The 22,769-nt window shown below is 37.5% G+C and overlaps 1 protein-coding gene across 2 annotated transcripts; it reads right to left on the minus strand.

Moving 5' to 3' along the window:
* Positions 1–1,525: 1,525 nt before the first annotated feature.
* Positions 1,526–21,973, minus strand: LOC104119154 (CAAX prenyl protease 1 homolog). 2 transcript variants are annotated; one of them, XR_691365.4, is made up of 15 exons: positions 21,825–21,973; positions 20,470–20,617; positions 20,281–20,365; positions 20,103–20,198; positions 9,341–9,406; positions 9,109–9,207; positions 8,770–8,883; positions 8,553–8,663; positions 7,091–7,153; positions 5,653–5,745; positions 3,744–3,857; positions 2,657–2,728; positions 2,496–2,561; positions 2,042–2,238; positions 1,526–1,919 (listed from the first exon to the last, which is right to left on the minus strand). XR_691365.4 is itself a non-coding variant. In XM_009630583.4 (14 exons), exons 1-14 carry the CDS (start codon positions 21,853–21,855, stop codon positions 2,122–2,124), a joined length of 1,275 nt encoding a protein of 424 aa, XP_009628878.1. In that variant the 5' UTR covers positions 21,856–21,973; the 3' UTR covers positions 1,734–2,121. The 2 variants fall into 2 exon arrangements, 1 of the variants encoding a protein (XP_009628878.1); XM_009630583.4 differs by having other exon boundaries at positions 1,734–2,238.
* Positions 21,974–22,769: the final 796 nt, after the last annotated feature.

Consider the following 22,769-nt stretch of genomic DNA (forward strand, 5'->3'; position numbering starts at 1 on the left):
GTTGTTGCCCGTGAAGGAAATTGACTTCTCTTTGAGGGATGGGAGTTTGCTTTTTTTTTTTTTCCCTTTACTTTCTCTTTATTGTACTAGATGAGTCCTCTTAAATTTTTCACCACACAAGTGGGAAAAAATTGACTACATATGATGCTTCCATTACTTTCATTTTTTATTTTTATTTTACATGCGTAGGTAATATATAGAATTTTTGTGGCAGTGATTTTGTTTGCGACGAATGGGAGCCTTGGCGTAACTGGTAAAGTTGCTGCCATGTGACCTGGAGATCACGGGTTCAAGCCGTGAAAATAACCTCTTGTAGAAATGTAGGGTAAGGCTGCGTACAATAAACCCTTGTAATCCGGTCCTTTCCCGGACCCGCGCATAGCGAAATCTTAGTGTACCGGACTACCCTTTTGATTAAGAAAATTCTTATTTTGCCTATCGTTTGATACAAATCTCATCATAAAATTTCGCATAATATCACATTGTTTGGTTGGCTGCACAAGGAAAAAAAATAATCATATGCCCCCATTCTAATGCAGCATTTGGTTGGCAGTATTAAATAATATTGCATTAAGTTATGTAGAATCTATGTAATTTTAAGCAAAATAAATAGGTGTATACATGGATTAAATTATTCAAAGATAAAAAGTTTCCTTTTAAAGTTAGTAATTCATGTACAACAATCGCATTATAATAACTAGTTAACTAGTAGTACGCGAACTAGACGACCTTTTAAAGAGGAAATTACTCAAAATATCTATTACAGCATTAATCACTCACTTAAGGATAAACCAGACAAAATTTCAAAGTCAAACATTTAAACCCCCTACTAATTGCAAATACCTACGTAAATATAACAATTACGCATATACCCTATTCAAAATCAGACGCCAAAAAACACTACATATTGATGAAAATCATACAATATTGTGTAAAATTTTCATCGTATGGGAAGTTGTATACAAATTGATTACTAGAGGAGATCCAGATCACAAAGGAGTCACATGTGATCCTGACGGGCTTGAACCTTCCGCAATGAAGATAGGAAACCGCAATGAATAGGAAAAATGACAGTGTATAGCTGCTGTAAAAATAATAGCTGAAAAAATATATAAAATTTATATATTCTCTCTCTCTATATATATATATATATATATTATGTATGTTATATACAAAAAATTATTACAAATTTTATACACATTTTCGACTACCAGATGTAAATAATTTCAGGCGCGGACTAAAACTGATAATACCGATAAAGATAGTTGATTTGAAGTATAAATATTTAGAAAAGGGATCTGAACCAAAAACTACAAAGATACACGAGACTTTGCATTTATCATTTTATACGTGGAGGAAGAAAAAGAAAAAAAAGAGCAACAAGGTCAATTTTATAAAAATTGAAATAGATTTATCAATTCCTCCTATTGGCTATGCTGTGGTACTCGTTTACCTTCTTGAAATGAAATATACTTTTGGTCATCCTACGCGAATCTTGAATGACTTATTTTGGCTGTGAGAAATGTATCACGAATTAGTGATGCACATATAGCAAAATAGATGATCTGGTTACAGATAGGCACTCGACTATTGTATCTATAAGTCAATTCTAACATGCTAATTATGTTTAATGTAACATTCCTATTTATCTTTTTGGTTACACGCTTTTTTAACTTTTACGCAAATTCTTTTAAAGAAAACAATAATACTACTAATTAGTAAAAGAGAAGCACTGGCTGAAAAGGAAAAATATGCCCATAAATGCAGAGACGGGACCAAAAAACATTATTTTTGTCCCTCCAAAATACTAGGAAGTTCCTGCTACATCTCCTCGAGAGCTCGAATTGCCACCGTTTGATTATATAAACCCTAAATTTTGACCAACTTTATCAGCAAAGTCGAGCTGAAGCTCCCAACTTCTGTAAACAATACAATCAAACATAAAGTCATTCCTCCTTGAAGCTCCAGTAACCTTCCTAACTCAGCACTACAATGTGAATGTGACATCAACAATATCATGGCAACTGAAAGTAAATCACACCTATTGTTTGTTATGCTTGCAGTCTGTGGTGCAAAGTATAGAACCAACTCTATATTGAACAGCGGAACGCCCACGTGTTGTCAATCTGTCTTCTTATCGATTTCATCAATCGCAGTCAATCTTTCAACTAGAGGAGGGTGAGAATAATGATAAGCCGAATACCAGGGATCTGTGTTCATAGCCGACAAGTTTTCTTCCTGCAACATGTTGAACAAATTGGTATTACAGATATCTTGTTACAGGATTTGAAAGTTTCTTCTAAGTTGCAATGATTTGAAACCTAGAAATTACTATTATGGCTTTGAGTTCCAAAGAATTGTTCAGCGTTTAGATTTGGAAAATTTTCATTATCAACATTTTAAGAATCATCAATGAACATAGATGGTATATGCAAATGGCTCAATCGCAAAAAAGGATATCATGGAGACACATTTAGGATAGAAGGAACGGCAACCTGCAGTTTCACAAGACCAGCTCGAAGTGCTGCAGCATAACCAAGCTTCTTTGCAAAAGCATCAGCCTTGAGATAAAAAAAATTACAGTTCAAGTGAAAACATTTAGCATTAAAAAATAAGTCAAAATATAAAGATAAATCCATACAACATAACATGTTACCTGGAACTCAAAAGCACGGCTTACAAGATTAAGACCAAAGCTCACTAGGTGCTGGAGAGGTATGACAGTGTGCTGCAACCATGTTAAATTACATTGAATAAATTAGAATAAAATAGATTTTGCAATTGATAAATACCAGTTCTTATATTCTCAAGGCATGTCAAGTGACACAATATTGAACTTTGAACTGTTTGTATATGCACGATTCCTTAACGAAGAATAACAACCTTAATGTACAACCTTGATTGCCAATTCACAAGGTACGACACATCAATCACCATTACTTTATTATTGCCTTTGTCCAAAAAACATAATTTGCTCTCACGTTGAGCGGCATTTCAGTAGCATCCTGCTTAACCCAACGGCTAGATTGATCATTAACTATGGATAATATTGTATTAGTTCTTTTAAGCTTCAAATAATTCATCTTCTTATTTGGTATCAGTTGAGCCTGCCGTATGTCGACCAAATGGGAAATATAAAAGCTAGTAATATGTAGAACCTCAAATATATTAACTACAGATGAACAAAAACAATACTACCTAATTACAGATTCACTTGTGAAATATTGGCAAACCCAGTGAAGAAACTACCAATCAGTCTATCAACTACGCTTGAAACCCAAATCATTTGGCATCGACTATATGATCTATCTATTTACGGATTCTCTAAATCTCACGCTTACGCATACAAGTCGGTATCACCGATATTGGCATTTATGTTGTTTTATTCATAGGTAAATTTGCATTGACTGCATTGCTTCCAAAAGATTTTCACATCTTTGAGGGGAAAAAAATTATTAAATTCCAGAACAATGATATCAAGGACAATGTTAATACCATTAGTTCCAAAAGACCATGATAAGAGTAATTCAAAATCTGGAATGGAAGTCCCTTGAGTTAATAAACTACAGAGTGATCAATGTTCTTAGACCTATATAAAAGAAAAAAACCAGCCAATGATTTGAATAACATATAGGCTAGTAAATCTTCTGGATTTTGAAAATCAAATTACCACATCTAACCCTTCCCAATAGCCACACTGACCTACCAGATGTTTAATATAACCTTTCAAGAGCATATATTACCTGAAATATGATAAGTCCAATAAGAACTGGTTGGGTATCAAACCCAAAACTCTGAAACAAGTCCTTTGAATTCCTAACAAGAGTGTATCCTCCGAACTGCAATAATGTGAGGATCTGCAGAGAATAATACTCGTGTCAGAACAAGAAAAATATGATTTTACTGTCAGAATAAAGAATATAACTGTTTTCGAACAGAGCATTCTATCAAAACAGAACGGCATAGGTGTTTTGTTTTCCTAATGCTGTAAAGAAACAAGCAACAGATATTCTTGGGCCAATGCTGATATCCGGGGAGAAAAGGAAAAAGGAAACCCAACACAAAGAGGCATGGCAATCAGGTAAGGGAAAAAGCAGCCAGATATTTTTTCTTCTTTTGAGAAAGCTAACAGTAGCTGCCAGATATTCTTTTCTTCTTTTGAGAAAGCTAACAGTATACACATCAGCACAAAGAATGTACAGGCAACTAAGCAGCTAGATACTCTTTGGCCAAGTTAAATACATACCAAAAGTCAGACCAACAATATCCCCTAAACATAATAGATGAAGGATGAAGCACCAAGATAGCCATCGAATGTTGATGATAAAAAGAAGTCAACCATACCAGCATCTCTATTTCCTAATACTGTTACAACTGAGAATACAGCAGGTTTTTTGTAGCCTCACCAGACATCGGCATTCTACTTACCCTCAAATTTGAGGGTTGGTATAGCCACACCAAACATAGCCATTCTTCTTACCCTCAAATTGAAACCTAACTGTCTTGGCTATCCTCAAACTGAAGAGCCACTCCTCAAAAAAAACTGAAGAGCCACCCAAAATCCCAACAGTGTAACTACACCAATTTCCTTAAATTCCTTGCCTCAACCTAAAAGGGAAAGTCGAACTGACTCGAATCCTAGACCTAAATGTGAGATAGGTCCCCTGGAACGAATCGAGTGCTAACCTCCTGATTATCTCCTCTTCTTATCATTTTCCGATCTAATGCTGTATTACAACATTTTTCAGGTTCATTCTAGTCCAAATTTCCCAAATAATCATAGTAAAGGAACACATATTATATAAAATCAATGAGTACTTCTCACTTCTCCTTCCCCGTACCTTGGCAAGAGGGGAAGCATAACAAGAAGAGAGACTATGAGCTCTAGGCTGATCAAGGGCTATCTCTGTTATAAATGAAGAAATGAAGGATTGGAAAAAGAAGAAGAAGAGATTGGGTGGGAGGAGGAGAAGAAAGACAAAGATGCGGTGAAAGTAGGCATTGCGAGCAAGTGAAGAACAAATTGAGAGAGACTGAAGTCTGAGGGAGTGAAGATTGAGCTGATACCAGAGGAGAAGAATAGAACAAAATGGAGAAAAGAGGAAAGCAAACACCCTTCTCCTGGTTATATCGAGGAGGCAAAAGTGACAGTTTTATTGTTTTATGCGCCAGGCAGGTTATAATCCCCAGATAAATATCCCCTAATAAGATAGTGAAATCAGATGCATATTAGTAAAGTATCTCTGGGAGTTATATCAGGGTGTTTTTAACTTATCAAAAAAAGTTATATCAAGGTGATTCACATAGCTTGGATATATCAAACAGATGGGTCACATGTATAAATGATAATGGTACATACACTATTCACATGTTCAACAGATAAAAAATTGTTATTGCAAATGATAATAATGTGCATGCTATTCACGTTTCAACAGATCAAATTTATCAAAAAAGACTCAAGTTTCTGTTTCTGACAACTTTAGGAATTTCTTGTCTACCATCATAAATATAACAAGTCAAACTAGTCCCACGATCTCTTAAAGAGAAATAAACTACATCATATAAATGGAACAACGGCAACATCTACTTGAACTGAAAACAGAATAACTGTTTTGGTTTAATGGCACGGGCTGCATGAATTAATTTCCATACCTGGACAGCTATGAAGGAGTACATCGTGTGATTAAGTTTCCAGTGCCCCAGCTCATGCGCAATAACAGCAACAACCTCCTCATCATTCTTGCACTACATACCACCAGCAAATAAATTAGAGGAAAGAAATCAAACTGAGAAAATGTTTGTTATGTTAGAATTTGGGTATTAGCATTGTAGAGTAATATCTAAATCATGCAATCTAGCTATAAAGGATACCAGATGAGAGAAGCAGCCCTATCATATAATGCAGCAAAGTAAACACATATTATCCACGCTCTATCTCTTTGAATCACCAAGAACAACATTTTCTCGAAGTTAAAAAAGAAAAAATTGAAGAGCCTCCTAATAAACATAAACACCTATGTTCATGGCTCAAAAAATCGCTATATTTTAAGCTCAGATAATGGTCAAATGATAAAAAGGCTGTTACTCAATGTCTCAATCAAACAATCAACTAGGGTTATAGTAACCCATATGGATCCTCTACACCAATCCATGCTATTTAGGCATTACTAAAAAATAAGCATTGTAAGGCAAATTTGGGATTCTCTAAATCCCATACTTTCCCTACTGGATAACTAGTTAATGTCAACTAGTTTGTATCGCCAGTATGATCCTTTGCTTCCATTTTTTTAATTCTTAGAAACAATATAAAAACTTATACTTTGACGCGGAGGAGGGGGGGGGGGGGGAAGAAAACTACATTCAAACTTTATGCAAGAAGATAACAGAAATTGTTTCCTGCAGCAATTCCTTCTGTGCGGTGGAATAAAAATTACATTGTCAAAAAACTTTTTAACAGCTTCAATCTTTTTTTATAGATTTTAACAGCTACAAGTTTTCTCATATAGATGGCAATATGGCATACACTCCTCTCATAAGAACCTACACATAGGAAGAAGCCTACAAAGTCGTCACCGTTACAATTAATTAAGGTTGCATCTGCTGGAAACCCGTCATCATATATCTTTGCTTTTCACCAAATCATGACCACGTTAGAACAATCTTTGAATTATCATAAAACAGTCTTTAGGAATCTAGACAAGAGTGGGTTGCTCTAGTGGTGAGCACCCTCCATTTCCAACCAAGAGGTTATGAGTTCGAGTCACCCCAAGAGCAAGGTGGGGAGTTCTTGGAGGGAGGGAGCCGAGGGTCTATCGGAAACAGCCTCTCTACCCCAGGGTAGGGGTAAGGTCTGTGTACACACTACCCTCCCCAGACCCCACTAGTGGAATTATACTGGTTGTTGTTGTTGTTGTAGTCTTTAGGAATCTGTAAATGGAGAACTCCTAACTTAATCAACTAAACTACCTAACCCAAAAAATAAAATTAAAAAAAACAATTCATTAGCTAACAAACAGTGAACAGAATACAAAAAGGTAAAAGAGAAAAATGAAGGCAAGGTCACTTTAGTCGGATTTAATAGCCACCACACCTGCTGGATTAGTGTATCATAGAGGACAATCCGTTTGTTCTTGAAGAATCCATACATGTATGCCTAGCAAAATTTTCAAATACAAGATTAGCGCACAGGAGCAAGCGGGGTAAAATGCGAGGCAACAAGGCATAAGCACCTGGCTAAAAGTTGCATTCTAGTGACAAATTCACAAACAACATAATTCCAACAAATCAACGAAGAGGTAGATTTCCAACCAAAAAAGAAGGTTGATGCAGCCCTAGGGTTCACTGGGTAAATGAGCCCCTTAAATAAGCTTGTGTCTTCTGCAAAATCCTTTTTATTTACCTTTACACAGACTTTCAGTTTTGCTGATTCTATTAAATTGAACAAGTTTTCATAGAACGGGATGAAGATTTGGCTACCACTAACTAGTTAATTTTGTTAGCATATCCAGGATATCACTGATCAAAACCCAATAGTCTAAGTTCTTACCAATGTACCATAACTTGCTAAAAAAAGAATGAAGAGATCCACCTGCACTATGTATTTCTTTATTGAGGCAAAATTACTATTCATATATTCTTATTAGAACCTGTATTCATTGTCATACACTATGTGTTGTTTTTCATTTTTTACTTTACTTCCGAAAGTATATGGATAGCCTTTTCTGATCTATATGTTTTGAATAAGTCATTCTCTCACCTTCAACAACAAAAAACGAAAGGAGTTGGTTCACTGGCACATGAATAAAAAATAACTTATTATGTCAAATAATATCCTTGATTATTTGGAAAAAGTAGGCAGTTTTAGATCAAATGCCCATTAATAGCCACTATATAACCAGCCCATTCATCGCCCAATAGCTTTGGCGTACTCACTTTGCTGTCTCTAATTAAAGACAAGAGATCCATGAGAGCTTCTCAAACTTAATAACATAATCCAGAAAGAAAAGGAGAGATAACCCTATAGACACTTAATAACATAGTCCACAAAGAAAGTAGAGATAACTCCATAGAAATTTACCGCCAAAATAATTCCTACACATCAACAGTTGAGTATCATACTTAAGTTTGTGCAATAAGTATGTGCATGACCTTGACCTATTCTTTTCAACCAGGGGACAATCCAAACAGATTTGTCATTTAAAATATCATTCTGATCTTATAATGGCATCAATAAAAATGCAAAAAACTAAGAGAACTAGCATGTCAACCTACATCAACTGAGATTACAGAAAGAGATCATAGCACAATCAACTGAAATATGTGATTGGCTTTCCGCATAAAATATTGTAGAGAAATAAAAGATTTCCAAACTAGAGAGTTAAGTAACACTAGACAAATCCTAAAATTCAAATTATCTTCTCAAACCTAAGACCAGCCAACAACTGAAGACGTAGAATGTGTCAGGGTTTCTAAGTAGAATGGGTGAAATGAAACAAAGCACCTGTTTAACTACCATGAAGAGACCAACAGAATAAAAGAAAAGGAGTTCTCACATTGCTATGGCTCGACCTTGTTGACCCATCAACCACAAACAACTTCTTTAGGGGAAATTTAAGCGAGGAAGCCAGATTCTCAATCTTCGACCTAAGTTCTCCTTCCGGAAGCTGCTCATTCAATGAAACTTAATTATCAAATCAGGCTGCAGGAATTACTTTTCAATTTTCCTTTTCTTTGGGAGTTCTCTTCTTTAACGGTCGGTACATTACTTACCGGAGTGAACTTGTTGAAAAGCGGAGCAATCAGAATAGGGTAAAGAGTCATCATAACAAGAGACAGGACGAGCATAAATCCCCACAAGTAAATGGCCAAGTAAGGACCTCCCTTCTGCAAATCAAGAATCGATTTTATTGTTAGGGGAAACGGATACAATATCATCTCTTGCCTTTAAGATGGAGATATAAGAAATGTTCATGGTCAACGTAATTAGAATACTGATCCGAAACAACAGAAACATCTCAAACAGAAATGAACAACTACATCATGCTAAGATCTTGAATTTGAACCATAACCACAAAAAGGAAGTTCTTGTAGTACCAAAAACATGAGTACCTGTACTATAACAATGATGGCAGCAACAATGGGAGGACCAATTACAATTGCCAAAGCAATTCCTTTGATCATGTCTCTGAAGAATAACCATACTGTTTGCTGTATAAGAATGATAAATTCAAGTTCAAAATAGACAAGTTAACTGCCTAAATAAGTAGACATATGGAAAGTAAATAAAAGAGATAGTAGCTCCTTAAACTGGAAGAAAGTCCTGCTCATTTCCAAGATATACCTTGTTGAAACCATGGCGGGATTCGATCACAAAAGTTGAATACAACGAAAATGGCAAATCAGTGATCTGTAAAGAAAAAAAAAGTCTTACCACAAAATTATGAAGATGAGCACAAGTATAACTTTCTGAATGCTATCCAAACCACTTCAACATATGTGGACATAGATATCACCACACTGCCAAGTGCATCAATCTAAATGCTTCTCGGAATAAGTTTCAGCCTATTACTTGTGTCATTGCAAAAGAGGATTCCAACAAATATTCACCAGAAGAAATCAGTCTTTATTTAGCTGTCTAAATGAGCTCAGCTTGTAAAATTGCATCACCATTAAATCCATAAACTGAAAATACGGCAAGAGACTTGCCAATTGTTGCTAACAGTGTTTCAAATCACTAAGTTGGATGTCACTTAGAGTTTGCCAGGTCTTAAGCAGGTTCTAAATACCTGCGTCAACCATAAGAGCAAAAATCTCATGGAACTGAGCCCCCAAATAGGAAGAGCACTTTCCCCCATGCAAACCTTGCCCTAAAGCAATTTATTTTCTGAACCACAAAACATTTTCATCTTCTTTTTGGTTAAGAAAGATAACATCTTCTATTTTGATTTTCTAGGGATACAAGTATAATTTAATCCTCTGCGTTATTTACATGACACTATTACTATGTGACGAGTCAAAAAAACTTTTTCTTGTACTAAGCTTTTTCAAACAAGCTTTAGATATTTTAAAAAATAGAAATTATGATTTATAGAAATTTTTATGTAGCTTCTAAATATGTACATTTTATTTCAAAAAAATGACGAACCAATGCTCAAATACACATAAACAACTAGATGCTTGAATATGTGCACTTTTGTGAATATATATATATATATATATACAACAACAACAACAACGACCCAGTATAATCCCACTAGTAGGGTCTGGGGAGGGTAGTGTGTACGCAGACCTTACCCTACCCTGGGGTAGAGAGGCTGTTTCCGATAGACCCTCGGCTCCCTCCCTCCAAGAACTCCCCACCTTGCTCTTGGGGTGACTCGAACTCACAATCTCTTGGTTGGAAGTGGCAGTGTTTAAAAAATCTCGTCTTCTTGAAGAATTATGGATTCCTAAACCTAGTAAGGGAAAGCGATTCTACTCCAATTGCATTCATCAGTCGGATGAGAGTGAGAATAGAAAGGAAGCCGGGAGGAAGAATGGAGTATAGCATTACCTCTAGAGTACAACCCGGAGCCTTCTTTTCGTAAACCCTACTCCTGCGCCCCTCAATCCCATATCTACTACTTAGTCAAGCCCTTAACTACTTCTATATCTTAGAACAACCCTGCTCTCTGATCGACGTTTTATAGTCTGCATATCTATGGAAAGAGGAAGCTAGGAGAGGATTCTAAACAATTCTATCGAGCCGAACAACAAAAAGAGAAAGATAGAATACCTTTCTTAGCTAGCCTAGCGTGCTAGAAACCTACAGGGAACAAGAGCCAGATCGAAGACATTCCTTTCATTCTTTTATACCCCTCTCTTCTTAGTTGCTCCTCTTTCTAGGGATCTAATGGTCGTAGACCACCTTCTTGTGACTATGTTGAAGAATTCTTTCCCCCCTTTGAGTTCTCGAGTGAAAGGGTCCAAGCCATAGGAAAATATCCAGTTTCTCTCGCAACATATCTAGTTTATCCTGAAGCAGCATTTCTCGAAGTAGCATTCCCATAAGTAGAGGATGAAACCCTTGCTTGTTTATCCCGACGAGGGTTTATGAATCACTCAAACGAGCGCTTCGCTTCTCGCTTCTCGCTTTAAGCGAAATGGGGTTTGTCGCTTTTTCTCGCTTCACAACACTGGGAAGTGGAGGGTGCTTACCACTAGAGAAACCCACTCTTATATATATATATATATATATATTGAACTTTAAACAATTTTTTTATGTTTACATACTCATCCACACTGCTCTGCTATTTATTCTACAATTTCATTTTTCTTTATTGAAAAGGGTAGCTCGGTGCACTAAGCTCCCGCTATGCATTTCTGCAAGAGGCTGTTTCCACGGCTGGACCACAAGGGTCTATTGTACGCAGCTTTATCCTGCATTTTTACAAGAGGCTGTTTCCGCGGCTTGAACCCGTGACCTCCTGGTCACATGGCAACAACTTTATTATATATGGAAAATAAAAATTTGTAAGCTTATGCCTGCCTCAACACTAACATCTTGCCCATGATAGGTATACCACGCCATGCCCCCTAGACAGTGGTTGAAGAATAAAAAAGAACATCACGTTGAACTCCAAGGGGTGAAGCAGAGACAAATTAAACAACGTTGACAAAAGTCAACCCCGAAGGAGACGAGAGGATGGACCCAATGGCGAATGGTATAGAGTGAAGGATGCAAGGTACTCACATGGAAATCATGCAATATGAGGTTACCTAGAGAGAGGAATGTGTTTAAGGTCATACAAAGTATCAAGTGTCAAATAGGCTTCTTTTTCATATGGCGTGCAGTGTGGAATGCAGTTCTCGATTTCTCCGCTGATAAACTAAGAATAAGGAGACAGAGTAAGTTGATGTTGCATGTGCAAAAAGGATTAGATATATGCATATATGCGGTGCAAAGTTGCTTCACATTTGTGCGCCCTTGTTTTTGTTCTTTATCATCGAGTATTGTCAAGGAAGTAGGATGAGGCAAGTGCATCTATACTACGAAAGCGCAAGGAGAAAGAGGAGCACAACTTAGGAAGGTGGTGCCCGAAACTATGGAACGGAGGAACAGTAATTTTATCCAAAACAACAAGAAAGATGTGACTTGTGAGAAGCAAAAAAACTCATATATGTTTCAGTCATATTTTTGGAGTAAATACGCTCTGTGCGCCAGGCTGCCCTTTATATTATTGTATATAGAGTTGGGCAGAACGGATGGATATATCTATGCCAAAAATTACATATTTTTTATCAATATTTTCATGTACTATTTTTTTTTTGATAACCGTGGTGTCCGGGCCAGCTTGCGCGCACCACGACTAATTCCACGGGATACCTGCCACCTCCCACCAGCAACAGGTACCAGGTAACTCTATCCACCAAGGCTTGGATAGATGGGAAGAAATCACCTAGTATTTGTCTCCGCTGGGATTTGAACCTGAGGCCTCATGGTTCTCACCCACTTCATTGACCACTAGGCTACTATTAGTGAAATCACTTTTGATTAGTCAAAAATTCTAATTAGGAGTTGAATAAGGTCTTGTTTTCTTATAATATTTTGATAAAAGAGGTCCCGTTTTCTTATATTTTGATGGAAACATAGGGTGGTGTGTTTGGTGGAAAATGTTTTTCAATTTTCCCATGTTTGGTAGGCTTAAATGTTTTGAAGAACATTTTTCTCCAATTGAAGGAAAATGTTTTCACTATCAAGAGAATGGAAAACATTTTCCAAGCTCTTATTCAGCTTTCCCCACTTTATTCCCCATCCCCACCAACCCCCACACATATCCCACCCACCCATTAATCCTTTTTTTTTATAAGGTAAATTGTATTATTCAAAAAGGGAGAAAAAACTCCCGTATACAAGAAGTATACCAAAAAGTAGAGAATTTACATCAGAACATGATTCTCTACAAAAGACGTCCAATCTTCTACACAAGTAGGGACTATATGGGAGCACCAAAAAGCGATCAAAGATAAAAGACTATTCTTAAGATGTGAAAAAAGAGACTCAATCCCCTCAAAAACTCTCCTATTTCCCTCTTCCCAAACTGTCCACATGAGAGCTAACGGGGCGAATTTCCACGCCTTTTTTCTTCTACGGAAACCGGCCCAACTATATAGCATTTCCTTTACAGTGTTTGGCATCACCCTTGATTACCAAAAAGATTCAAGATTGCCCTCCACAAACCCAAGGACACAGGGCAATACAACAGAAGATGATCAACTTCTTCCCCTGAGCTTTTACACATGTAGCACCAAATAACAAGTATAATTCCTCTCTTTCGCAGATTTTCAACTGTCAAGATCACTCCCCTCGCCGCTAGCCATGGAAAAAAGCACACCTTCGTGGGCGCCTTAGGAATCCAAATCGAGGAGTATGGAAAAGTAGTCTCCTCTCTCACCAACATACTCTAGTAAAAGGGCTTTACGGTGAACAAACCATCGCCACGCAACCCCCATCTCCAAGAATCGTAAGATGGATGGGGCATGTCTTGCCCGTATAGCAATGCCCGCAAATTTTGGAGCTCCACAATCTCCCAATCTTGCATGTTCCTTCTAAAAGAGAGGTCCCATACTACCCCTTTCATGCTCTTTGCGAATCTGTTGGACCATCCATTCCTTCTGGTTTGAAACTTTGAAGACGTGGGGAAAGAGATCCTCAGAGTATCCTCTCCACACCACCTGTGATTCCATTCCAAAAGCTGATTCTCCTTCCATCTCCCACCCTGTAAGTGATGTTGCCATAGAAAGCTTCCCAGTTCTTCATGATGCTCCTCCACATGCCACACCCGAACGGTGCTGTGATTGCCTTGGTCCTCCAACCCCCTCCCGTGGAATCCAGTGTTGTGAAGAACGTGAAGCGAGAAAAAGCGACAAACCTCATTTCGCTTAAAGCGAGAAGCGAAGCGCTCACTTTTTTGAAGTGAAGCGAAATTTTAAAAAATATATATATATATATTGCATAGACAACACATGTAATTGTAAGCAAATGTTCAATTCTTCAATGTAAAAACTAAATAGTAGCATCAATCAAAGCACAAAATGAGCATCCTATTCTTCTACAAGATTGCCAAATTCTTGTATTCCACTATCATTATTATATTGCTCGTCATCTTCTTCAACTTCTTCTTCTTCATCAACTAGGGACAAAGTAGCTGCCTCTTTTCCCTTCCTCTGTGAACTTGAAGTTGAGGTACTCCCCCTCAAACCATAAATCCTCTCCCCAATTCCACGCGCTTCCGCAACATCACCCCAAGTGAAATCAGAAGTTTCCTCAAATACTTCTTCATCTGCATGATCTTTCGGGACTCCAGTTAGCCATTCATTAGCATCATCGATGTTGTCCAAACTAATTGGATCAATTACATTGCGAGCGTTGTAACGACGCCTCAATGTTCTATTGTACTTAATGAATACTAGATCATTGAGACGCTTCAAGGTTAGTTTGTTTCTTTTTTTGGTATGAATCTGCAAATAATAAGTAATTAGTAAGTTTAGGACAATTGAGATATAATTTAATTATCTCAATATACTAAATCTTTCTTCTTAGTTCTTACATGTTCAAACACGCTCTAATTCCTTTCACACCCGGATGAGCTACATGTTAGACTTAGAACCTTGATGGAAAACTTTTGTAAATCCGGAGTGGAATGGCCATATTGCTTCCACCATTCAACTGTAGAAGTAGAACAAATTTTCAAAACATAATATTGATAAAGAAATAACTTATTAACTATAAAACAACATATAAGCACTCGCTCACCTGGTGACTTCGTCTTTCTTTGTCTAATTGCCATGTTTTTTCCAAAAAGTTGCTCAGCATTCCTATAAATACTAAATTGCTCTGTTATTTTATCTTGCACGGATTCTTCGGGTATCAACTTCTCAATACATTCATAGTATCCATTCCACAAAGGTTCATCTCCTAGAATCCTTTCTTTATTGTCATAAAACAGTTTCGGGTTCAAAACAAGTCCAGCTGCATGCAAAGGGCTATGAAGCTTACTATCCCACCTTTTATCTATGATCTCAAAGACTCTTTTGTATTTTCTTTGATCACTAAACGAGACTTGAATAGCCTCATTTGCCCTATCCATTGCTTCGTACAGGTAGCCCATTGGTGGCCTTTGCTCCCCATCCACCAAACGAAGCACTTTAACTAAAGGACCACCAATCTTCAATGCATGAACCACATTGTTCCAGAATGAAGGAGAAAGTATAATATCTGCAGATTCTCTCCCTCGAGCTTCCCTTCCATAGGCACTGTTAGTGTACTCATCTGAAACAAACAACTTCTTCAAATTGCTTTTTTGCTCATACATCCTATGCAAAGTCAAGAAAGTAGTAGCAAATCTTGTCTTTGCGGGTTTCACCAAGCTTCTTTGTTTAGTGAATCTCTTCATCATATTCAATAACAAAGGCCTTTGAACAATATAGGAATGCACTCTAATTGCCTGATTAAAGATTGAACTAAAGGGTCTTTCCTTGAAAATGTCACCGAAGATCAAATTAATGGAATGTGCTGCACACGGAGTCCAATAAATATGCGGGTCCCCAGCAGACATCAAATCGCTAGCTTTAACATTTTCACTGGCGTTGTCCGTGACAACTTGAACAACATTTTCTGCTCCAATAGAGTCTATTGTACTCTTGAACAAGGAGTACATTTTGGTTGAATCAGTCGAAGAGTCGCTTGCATCAACAGACTCAAGAAACAGGCTTCCCTTAGGAGAATTCACCAAGATATTGATGATCATTTTTCCATTTCTCGCCGTCCACTTATCCATCATAATGGAACAACCAAACTTGTTCCATTCTACTTTGTGCTCCTCCACGATTTTGTTCACCTCTGCCACCTCTTTTTTTAGATATGGCCCTCTAACTTCATGATATGTTGGAGGCTTCATTCCTGGACCATATTGGCCTACGGCCTCAATAAAAGCAGAAAAAGTGTCAGTATAATTAACACAATTAAAAGGAAGACCTGCATCATACATCCACCGCGCAAACATTGTAATTGCACGATCCCTCAAAATCGTTTTGGCATCAATTTGAGGATTACCACTTTTTCCTTCCTTATCTCCAGATTTTTGCGAGAAGTAACAATCCATAGGACCTTTGGTCTTGCCAGTAGATCCACAGCTAGAAGACATTGGTTGCATCCTTCCCTGCTTTTGTGATTTTGGTGGAAGCGACGAAGCATCGTCACCTTCTTCTGTTTCATCATCGTCATCAAGATTATACAGTTCTTGTTCATGAATCAGTTGAGTCTTTAACTCTCTTTTTATGAAGGAATGCTTTCAAATCTTCCTTCACATGCGACAGAACTTTAGGACAAGATGCGACATGTGGATCACCGCCGATTAGATGCGCTTTTTGACGATAGATTCCTCCATTTGAAATCTTGTCACAAAAAAGACATCTAATTGCCATCTTGTTGGTCTCGCAAACTCTTTCAAAGTAAGCCCAAGCCGGATCTTTCCTATCTTCTTTTGGCGCCATTAAAAGAACAACTACATAACACATAAGAAAGGCAATAAGAACTAAGAATAAACTATAAAGGATATAAAAAATCATAGGAATTCTCTGTTAATAACTGGAAAAATTGGGCAGTAAAATTCTGGAAAAAATTCGCCAACATTTCGCTGCTTTTTGACGTTTAGAAAGAAAAAGAATAAGAAGAAGAAGAAGAATGGAAATCAGAAGTTCGGAACATACCTGTTGAAGTCTTGAAGTCTTGAACTTGAAGTTGAAGAAGAAGAACAACCCTAGTTGATGATTTGAGATTCTTTCAGAAATCAGAAGTGATGAAGAAGAAGTCGTTGCTGTTGGAAGTTGAAGAATACTAGTCGCTGTTGTTGAAGATCAGTGTTTAATCCAAAAAACTTATTTTTAATAAAATAGGGTTGGGTATTTTAATACAGAAAAGCGGACGCTTCTTCTCTTCGCTTCGCTTTCCCCGCTTCTCGCTTTTAACAGAGAAGCGGTCGCTTTTACTAACCTGAGTAGCGTTGTCTTTTACGCTTCGCCTCGCTTCTCGCTTAAAGCGATGAAGCGAGCGCTTTTTTAAACACTGGTGGAATCGTACTTTTCTACTATGACCTCCCCCCATAGGGCATGCTCTTCTACCCCGAATCTCCACAGCCACTTCCCCAGCAAAGCTCTGTTGAATACCCTAACATCTTTTACTACAAATCCACCCCACTTCTTTGGGGAAGTGACTGTCTGCCAATTCACTAGATGAAACTTTCTAGTTCCATCTGCCGCATCCCAAAGAAAATTCCTTTGAAGCCGCTTTAGTTTTTCTGTGATGCTCACAGGAGCTTGCCACAAGGACAAGTAATAGGTAGGGATACTCGACAAAGTGCTTTTGATAAGCACTTCCTTACCGCCTTTTGACAAGTACCGTTTCTGCCAGCCTGCTAATCTTTTTTCAACCCTTTCAATGACTGGATTCCAAACAGTAGTATCCATATGCAAAGCGCCCAATGGTATACCCAGGTAAGTAGTGGGAAGAGAGCCCAACTTACATCTGAGAACATGAGACAAAGCATCAATGTTAGCGACCTCACCCACAGGGAAAATCTCACATTTGCCGAGGTTGATTTTGAGTCCTGATACTACCTGGAACCACTGCAGGACCTGCTTCAGGCAGGTCAACTAGTCCATACGACATCACAGAAAACCAGGGTGTCATCCGCAAAAAGCAAATGAGAGACTCTTTGGGCACTGAGCACCTCGATCGGAGCTGAGAATCCTCTTAAGAAGCCTCCACCCGCCGCACGATCCATCATTTTGCTCAGAGCATCCATCACTAGAATGAATAGCATGGGGGATGGGGTCACCTTGCCTGAGACCCCTGGGGATGCCAAAGAAACCACACGGGCTACCATTAACCAGGACAGAGAATCTGACTGAGGAAATACAGAACTTGATTCATCCCCTCCATCTTTCCCCAAACCCCATCCGCATCATAATGAAATCCAGGAACTCCCAATTGACATGGTCGAAAGCCTTCTCAAGGTCCAACTTGCACAGTAAGCCAAGTTAATTTGCCACCAAAGCAGCATCCAGGATCTGCCTACCTTCAACAAACGCATTCTGGGAGGACGAGACAGACACGTCGAGAACCTTCTTGAGTCTGATGGAGAGCACTTTAGAAATATTTCTTGTAAATGCTCCCCACGAGACTGATAGGCCTGTAGTTTCTGATACAAGATGCGCCTTTTTTCTTAGGCACAATAGTGATAAAAAAAGCATTGATACCTCTCTCGAAAACACCATTCACGTGGAAGTATTCAATGGCTTCTATCAACTCCCCGGTAATCTCGCTTTCTCAGATTCATCTAGCTCCTCAGCCCCTTCCCCTCTCTCTAATTCCCCCAATTCATACATAAGCTCCTTCATTTTAACCTCTACCCTCCTAAAAACCTCCTTATTCCACCTAATAATATCTCCCTTGAGTAATTTGAGTTTCTTCGAAAAACGGAATGAAGGTGACCCTGATACCCCGTAGCTTGTCCACCATTCTTTCACTTTGTCACCAAATCCTGGCACTTTCAACTACATGTTCTAGAATCGGAAGGGAGCACGCACCCCCCTCACTCTGCATCCATCTAGCAAGATAGGCAAATGATCCGAAGTCAGCCTAGGTAAAGGAATTTGAAGCACATTCGGCACCAGCTCATTCTAGGAGGGCGATATCAGAAATCTATCAAGTCTAGACTTTGAGTTGGAATCCTCCACCCTGGCCCAAGTAAACCTTTCCCCTGGCAGAGGAAGATCAATGAGAAAGTGATCATTTGATGAAGTCAGAAAACTCCTTCATGGCCCTCAAAATCAAACTACACCTTAATCTCTCCTTCGGGAATCTAATAGTGTTAAAGTCTCCCCCTAGAACCCATGGAATGTCCTATTCCTCAATAATATTGGCCAGTTCCTCCCAGAAAAACACCTTGGACCCTTCCCCTACCGGTCCGTACACTCTCCCAAATCCCCACTCCACCCCACTCACTCTATCTTTGACGAGAGCTGCTAAAGAAAAAACTCACTCCTTAATCTTCTTTACCTCCAAGCTTCTATCATCCCACACAAGAAGAATGCCCCCGGCACTTCTCGCTGCTGGGACCCAGTCATATTTCACCCAATTACCTCCCCAAACACTTCTCACGATCGCCCTGGCCCAAACTAGGTTGGCACCCCACTCCCTAACTCCCACTTTGATAATGGCCCTTTTGTTTGGGTCATTCATCCCCCTCACATTCCATGAAAGAATCTTAACTTCATGGAATGTGAGGGGGACTAATCTTAACACATTAGTCCTTTTTGGGTTTGTGTGAATTTTTAAAAGAATAATTAAATTCTTGAAGAACATAGAGTCCTGAAAACGTTAGGTATTTAGAATTTTTTTTGGGGGGGGGGGGGGGAAGGGAGCACAAGAAAGATAGGGATTTGGGAGGAGGGGGTGTAGCATAAAAAATTATTTTTCTAAAATATATTTTCTACTCTCTACACAAACACTAAAAAATATTTTCCGGAAATTATTTTTCACTCATCAACCAAACATAGGAAAATAAGTGATAAAACCACTCATTTTTCAAGAAAATATTTTCTAGGAAAACATTTTCCTTCATACCAAACACCCATAGTCTATATATTTTCAGATGAACATATTTATACCAAAATAAGAAGGGAAAATACTAAAAGTACTCACCTAACATAATAGGTGGTTATCACATAGTTTGAAAAGTAGAAATTCAATAAAAATGTCTTTCAATGTAGAGTCCAAAAGCACATGTTTCAACTAATCATGGTTAAATGCTTAGTCATATATCACAAAGACCAAATTAAAGTTTTTCAATTAGGAATATCGAGGTTTTCTAATAATTAAGATGCCACAGCAAAAAAAATAAAAAATCATTTCCTAATATGCTGAAGGTTTTACTAAATTCAGTTTTGTCAAAGCCAAACATAATCATGGCGACAAAGGTCCAGTGAAACAATTCCAGGAAAACATCAACCATCCTATTTCCAGAGGGAGGGGGGAGCCAGATGAAAATATTCATATGCACCTGCGACCAAATCATAACTCCAGCTAAAAATGCTAGTGTGTGAAATATTTCATTCTCTGCATTGAGACCAAGGTATATCAAAAAGTCTCGTGATATCTGCGATCAAAAAAGAAACTCTAAGTCAACAATGAGCAGATAAGCAGAAACGGCTTCGCAAGAGAAAGGCTCAATCACTCACCTTCCAAAACCAAGGTAATATCCGGAAATATAGGATGGCAGAGTCCATCAGTATGGTAACAAACTCGTGGACAAAATGAAAATTACTGAAAAGAATTAAAATAACAAAAGAATTAAAAAAGATGGCCAAACAAGATAATGCAAGAATTCGTGAAGTTAGATAACATTCCATGAACAAAAGGAAGCATACCTTTTGTCGAGACTATACGCCTGGGACTTCTTGAATTTTTCCTGGCTGATCACTCCCTCCAGAGGTTTTGGAAGTGTTGGCAATTTAAGAGCCGCATGTTGTCGTAAATCAAGGTATGTCTCAAATATGTACATTAGTATCATGAAACCTGGAAAGTTCAAAAGCACAATAAGAGGGAAATCACAATGTTTCTTTAAAAAAAGGAGAAGATACATTACACCATATAATAAATAAATAAATAAACAAATAGAAGGAGAGTACAGAACAGAATGTGACAGCAAATAGCCAGTTAACTAATAAGAAATCCGAAATAAGGATCCAATTTATGGTGATGAAGACCACAAAGAGAATAACAAATTGAAGCCAAGCAAATTAACTTGCCAGCCAAATATTTAAAAGCAACAACGTCAATTAACTTGCCAACCAAATCAAGACAGGGATCCAGCATCAATCAATTAATAAATTAATAAAAACGAAACCACCATTATCTAATCCTAATTTCATACAAGCTTGATAATACCACTAAAAGGCATCCAAAATGGAAATAGAAGGAAAAAGTATCATAGCTTGAGGCAAATTGTAGATATCTAAAACGATTTTAAGGCAGAACTTCAGTTAAATTCGTCTCTATTATTCCAATTTTATCGTATTGTCCACGGAAGAATGTTTAGCACCATAGTAGTAATGATCCTGAAACCATCACTAGAAAATCACTAAGTTCATAAACTTCCAACTCAATTCCTTATGGAGTCTGATTAACCACTAATTCCTTCTCTGATAAGTGAAAAACGATTTTACCGCTCCCTGATATTAACTATAAGTGAAAATTAATGACGATTTACGCAAAACTACATCCCTATAATCTCTATATTTCTTGCTTTCAATTTTCATCAGATGAACAATTCAAGGTGAAGGTATATTTTACAAGATAACTCCAATTACCAAATATGCCGTATGTAGTTCAGTTTTCCTACTTCAAGTTCATTTGCCTTATGAATTCTATCAAAAGCAAGTACAGTTATTAAGCACTCAAATAATTGTACAATGTTGGATTATTTGAAAATCTAGCCCAGTATCAAGGGCGGATATAGTTAAGAACTAACTGTTAGTTCATCCTAAACCCAGTAGCTTCGGCTCGAAAAAAGAACTATATGTATATGTGTTACAAAGCCACTAAACAAGTACAAGCGAACGTATGTAGCCCTAAAGTGCAATAATCCTTCTATACAGGCTGATTGGAATGAATTTGTTAAATAAGTAAAACCTAAAAATTTGGAAATGCAAAAGCAAGAAGAATCAATGAATAGGTATTATGCGTGTGTATAGGGTAAGAGAGAGAAAGTTTGAGAGCATACCGACAACCGATTCCAAGTATGGGAATGCCATGGATGACTGACTCAGTCCAGCAACAAAGAAAAAGTGAGAGAGATGATACAGTGACGTTTTTTTGGGCGATATACAAATTTATATACAAATTGCTTTTGCTATAGCGAATACGGAGAAGTCGTTTTCAGCGACTAATTAATCGCATACCAAGATTGCGACTTATATATCGCATTTCTAAAGAAAAAGCTCAAAGTAGTCCCTAAGTTTGGGCTTAGACTCAAAAGCATCCCTGAAATATATACTAGAACAGTAATAGTCCCTATCATTTTCGAAAGTGGTGCACTTTTGGTTCTAATGGATGAAATCTGTTATAAATTAACATAACCCACCCCATACAAAAATAACCTTATGATTCTTTCGTATAGCGTGTATTAGTTGATGGTATGGTATTACCTAGGTATGCACTTAATTTAAATCTTGCTGTATTTTTTACTTTGCGCTATGATTATATATTAGACTAAATGTCTTAATCTAAATTTTAATCACAATTAAAATTTAACTAGAAGAAATTTGTATAGCAATGTAAGTATTATCGTTAATATATGAATTTATTATTTATTTTTGAAACACAAGTTAACAATAAAATAAAAAGCACATAAAAAAATCCTAATTAGGGCAATAATTTTTTTATTATAAATTTTGGTCAAATACTTAAAATTCATCTCTTGAAATCAGTGCTTGTAGATTTTCCCTAACTGGCCTTCAACCAACCATACTTCAAGATCCTCAAACACAATACTCTAATAAATAAAATATAATAAACCAATAACTCCAAATTACAGATTAAATAGATTTGGTTGCGTCTTGAAAACCTTTATTATAGAATTTATTTTCCTACGTTTCCCTCACAGCAAATTACAAAAACAAGCAACAATAACATACTCAATATTATCTCACACCGTGTGATGTGACGA

This window comes from Nicotiana tomentosiformis, chromosome 5 (assembly GCF_000390325.3).
Source record: "Nicotiana tomentosiformis chromosome 5, ASM39032v3, whole genome shotgun sequence".
NCBI lineage: Eukaryota > Viridiplantae > Streptophyta > Magnoliopsida > Solanales > Solanaceae > Nicotiana > Nicotiana tomentosiformis.

Bases quoted from the DNA above. Each gene is read 5' to 3' on its own strand.
- LOC104119154 (XM_009630583.4), bottom strand. From the start codon at position 21,855: ATGGCATTCCCATACTTGGAATCGGTTGTCG. The intron at 9,407-20,102 runs GTGCATATGAAT...TTTTCTTTACAG, and splicing joins GAGTTATGATTTGGTCGCAG to ATCACTGATTTGCCATTTTC. The intron at 9,208-9,340 runs GTATATCTTGGA...ATTCTTATACAG, and splicing joins CCCGCCATGGTTTCAACAAG to CAAACAGTATGGTTATTCTT.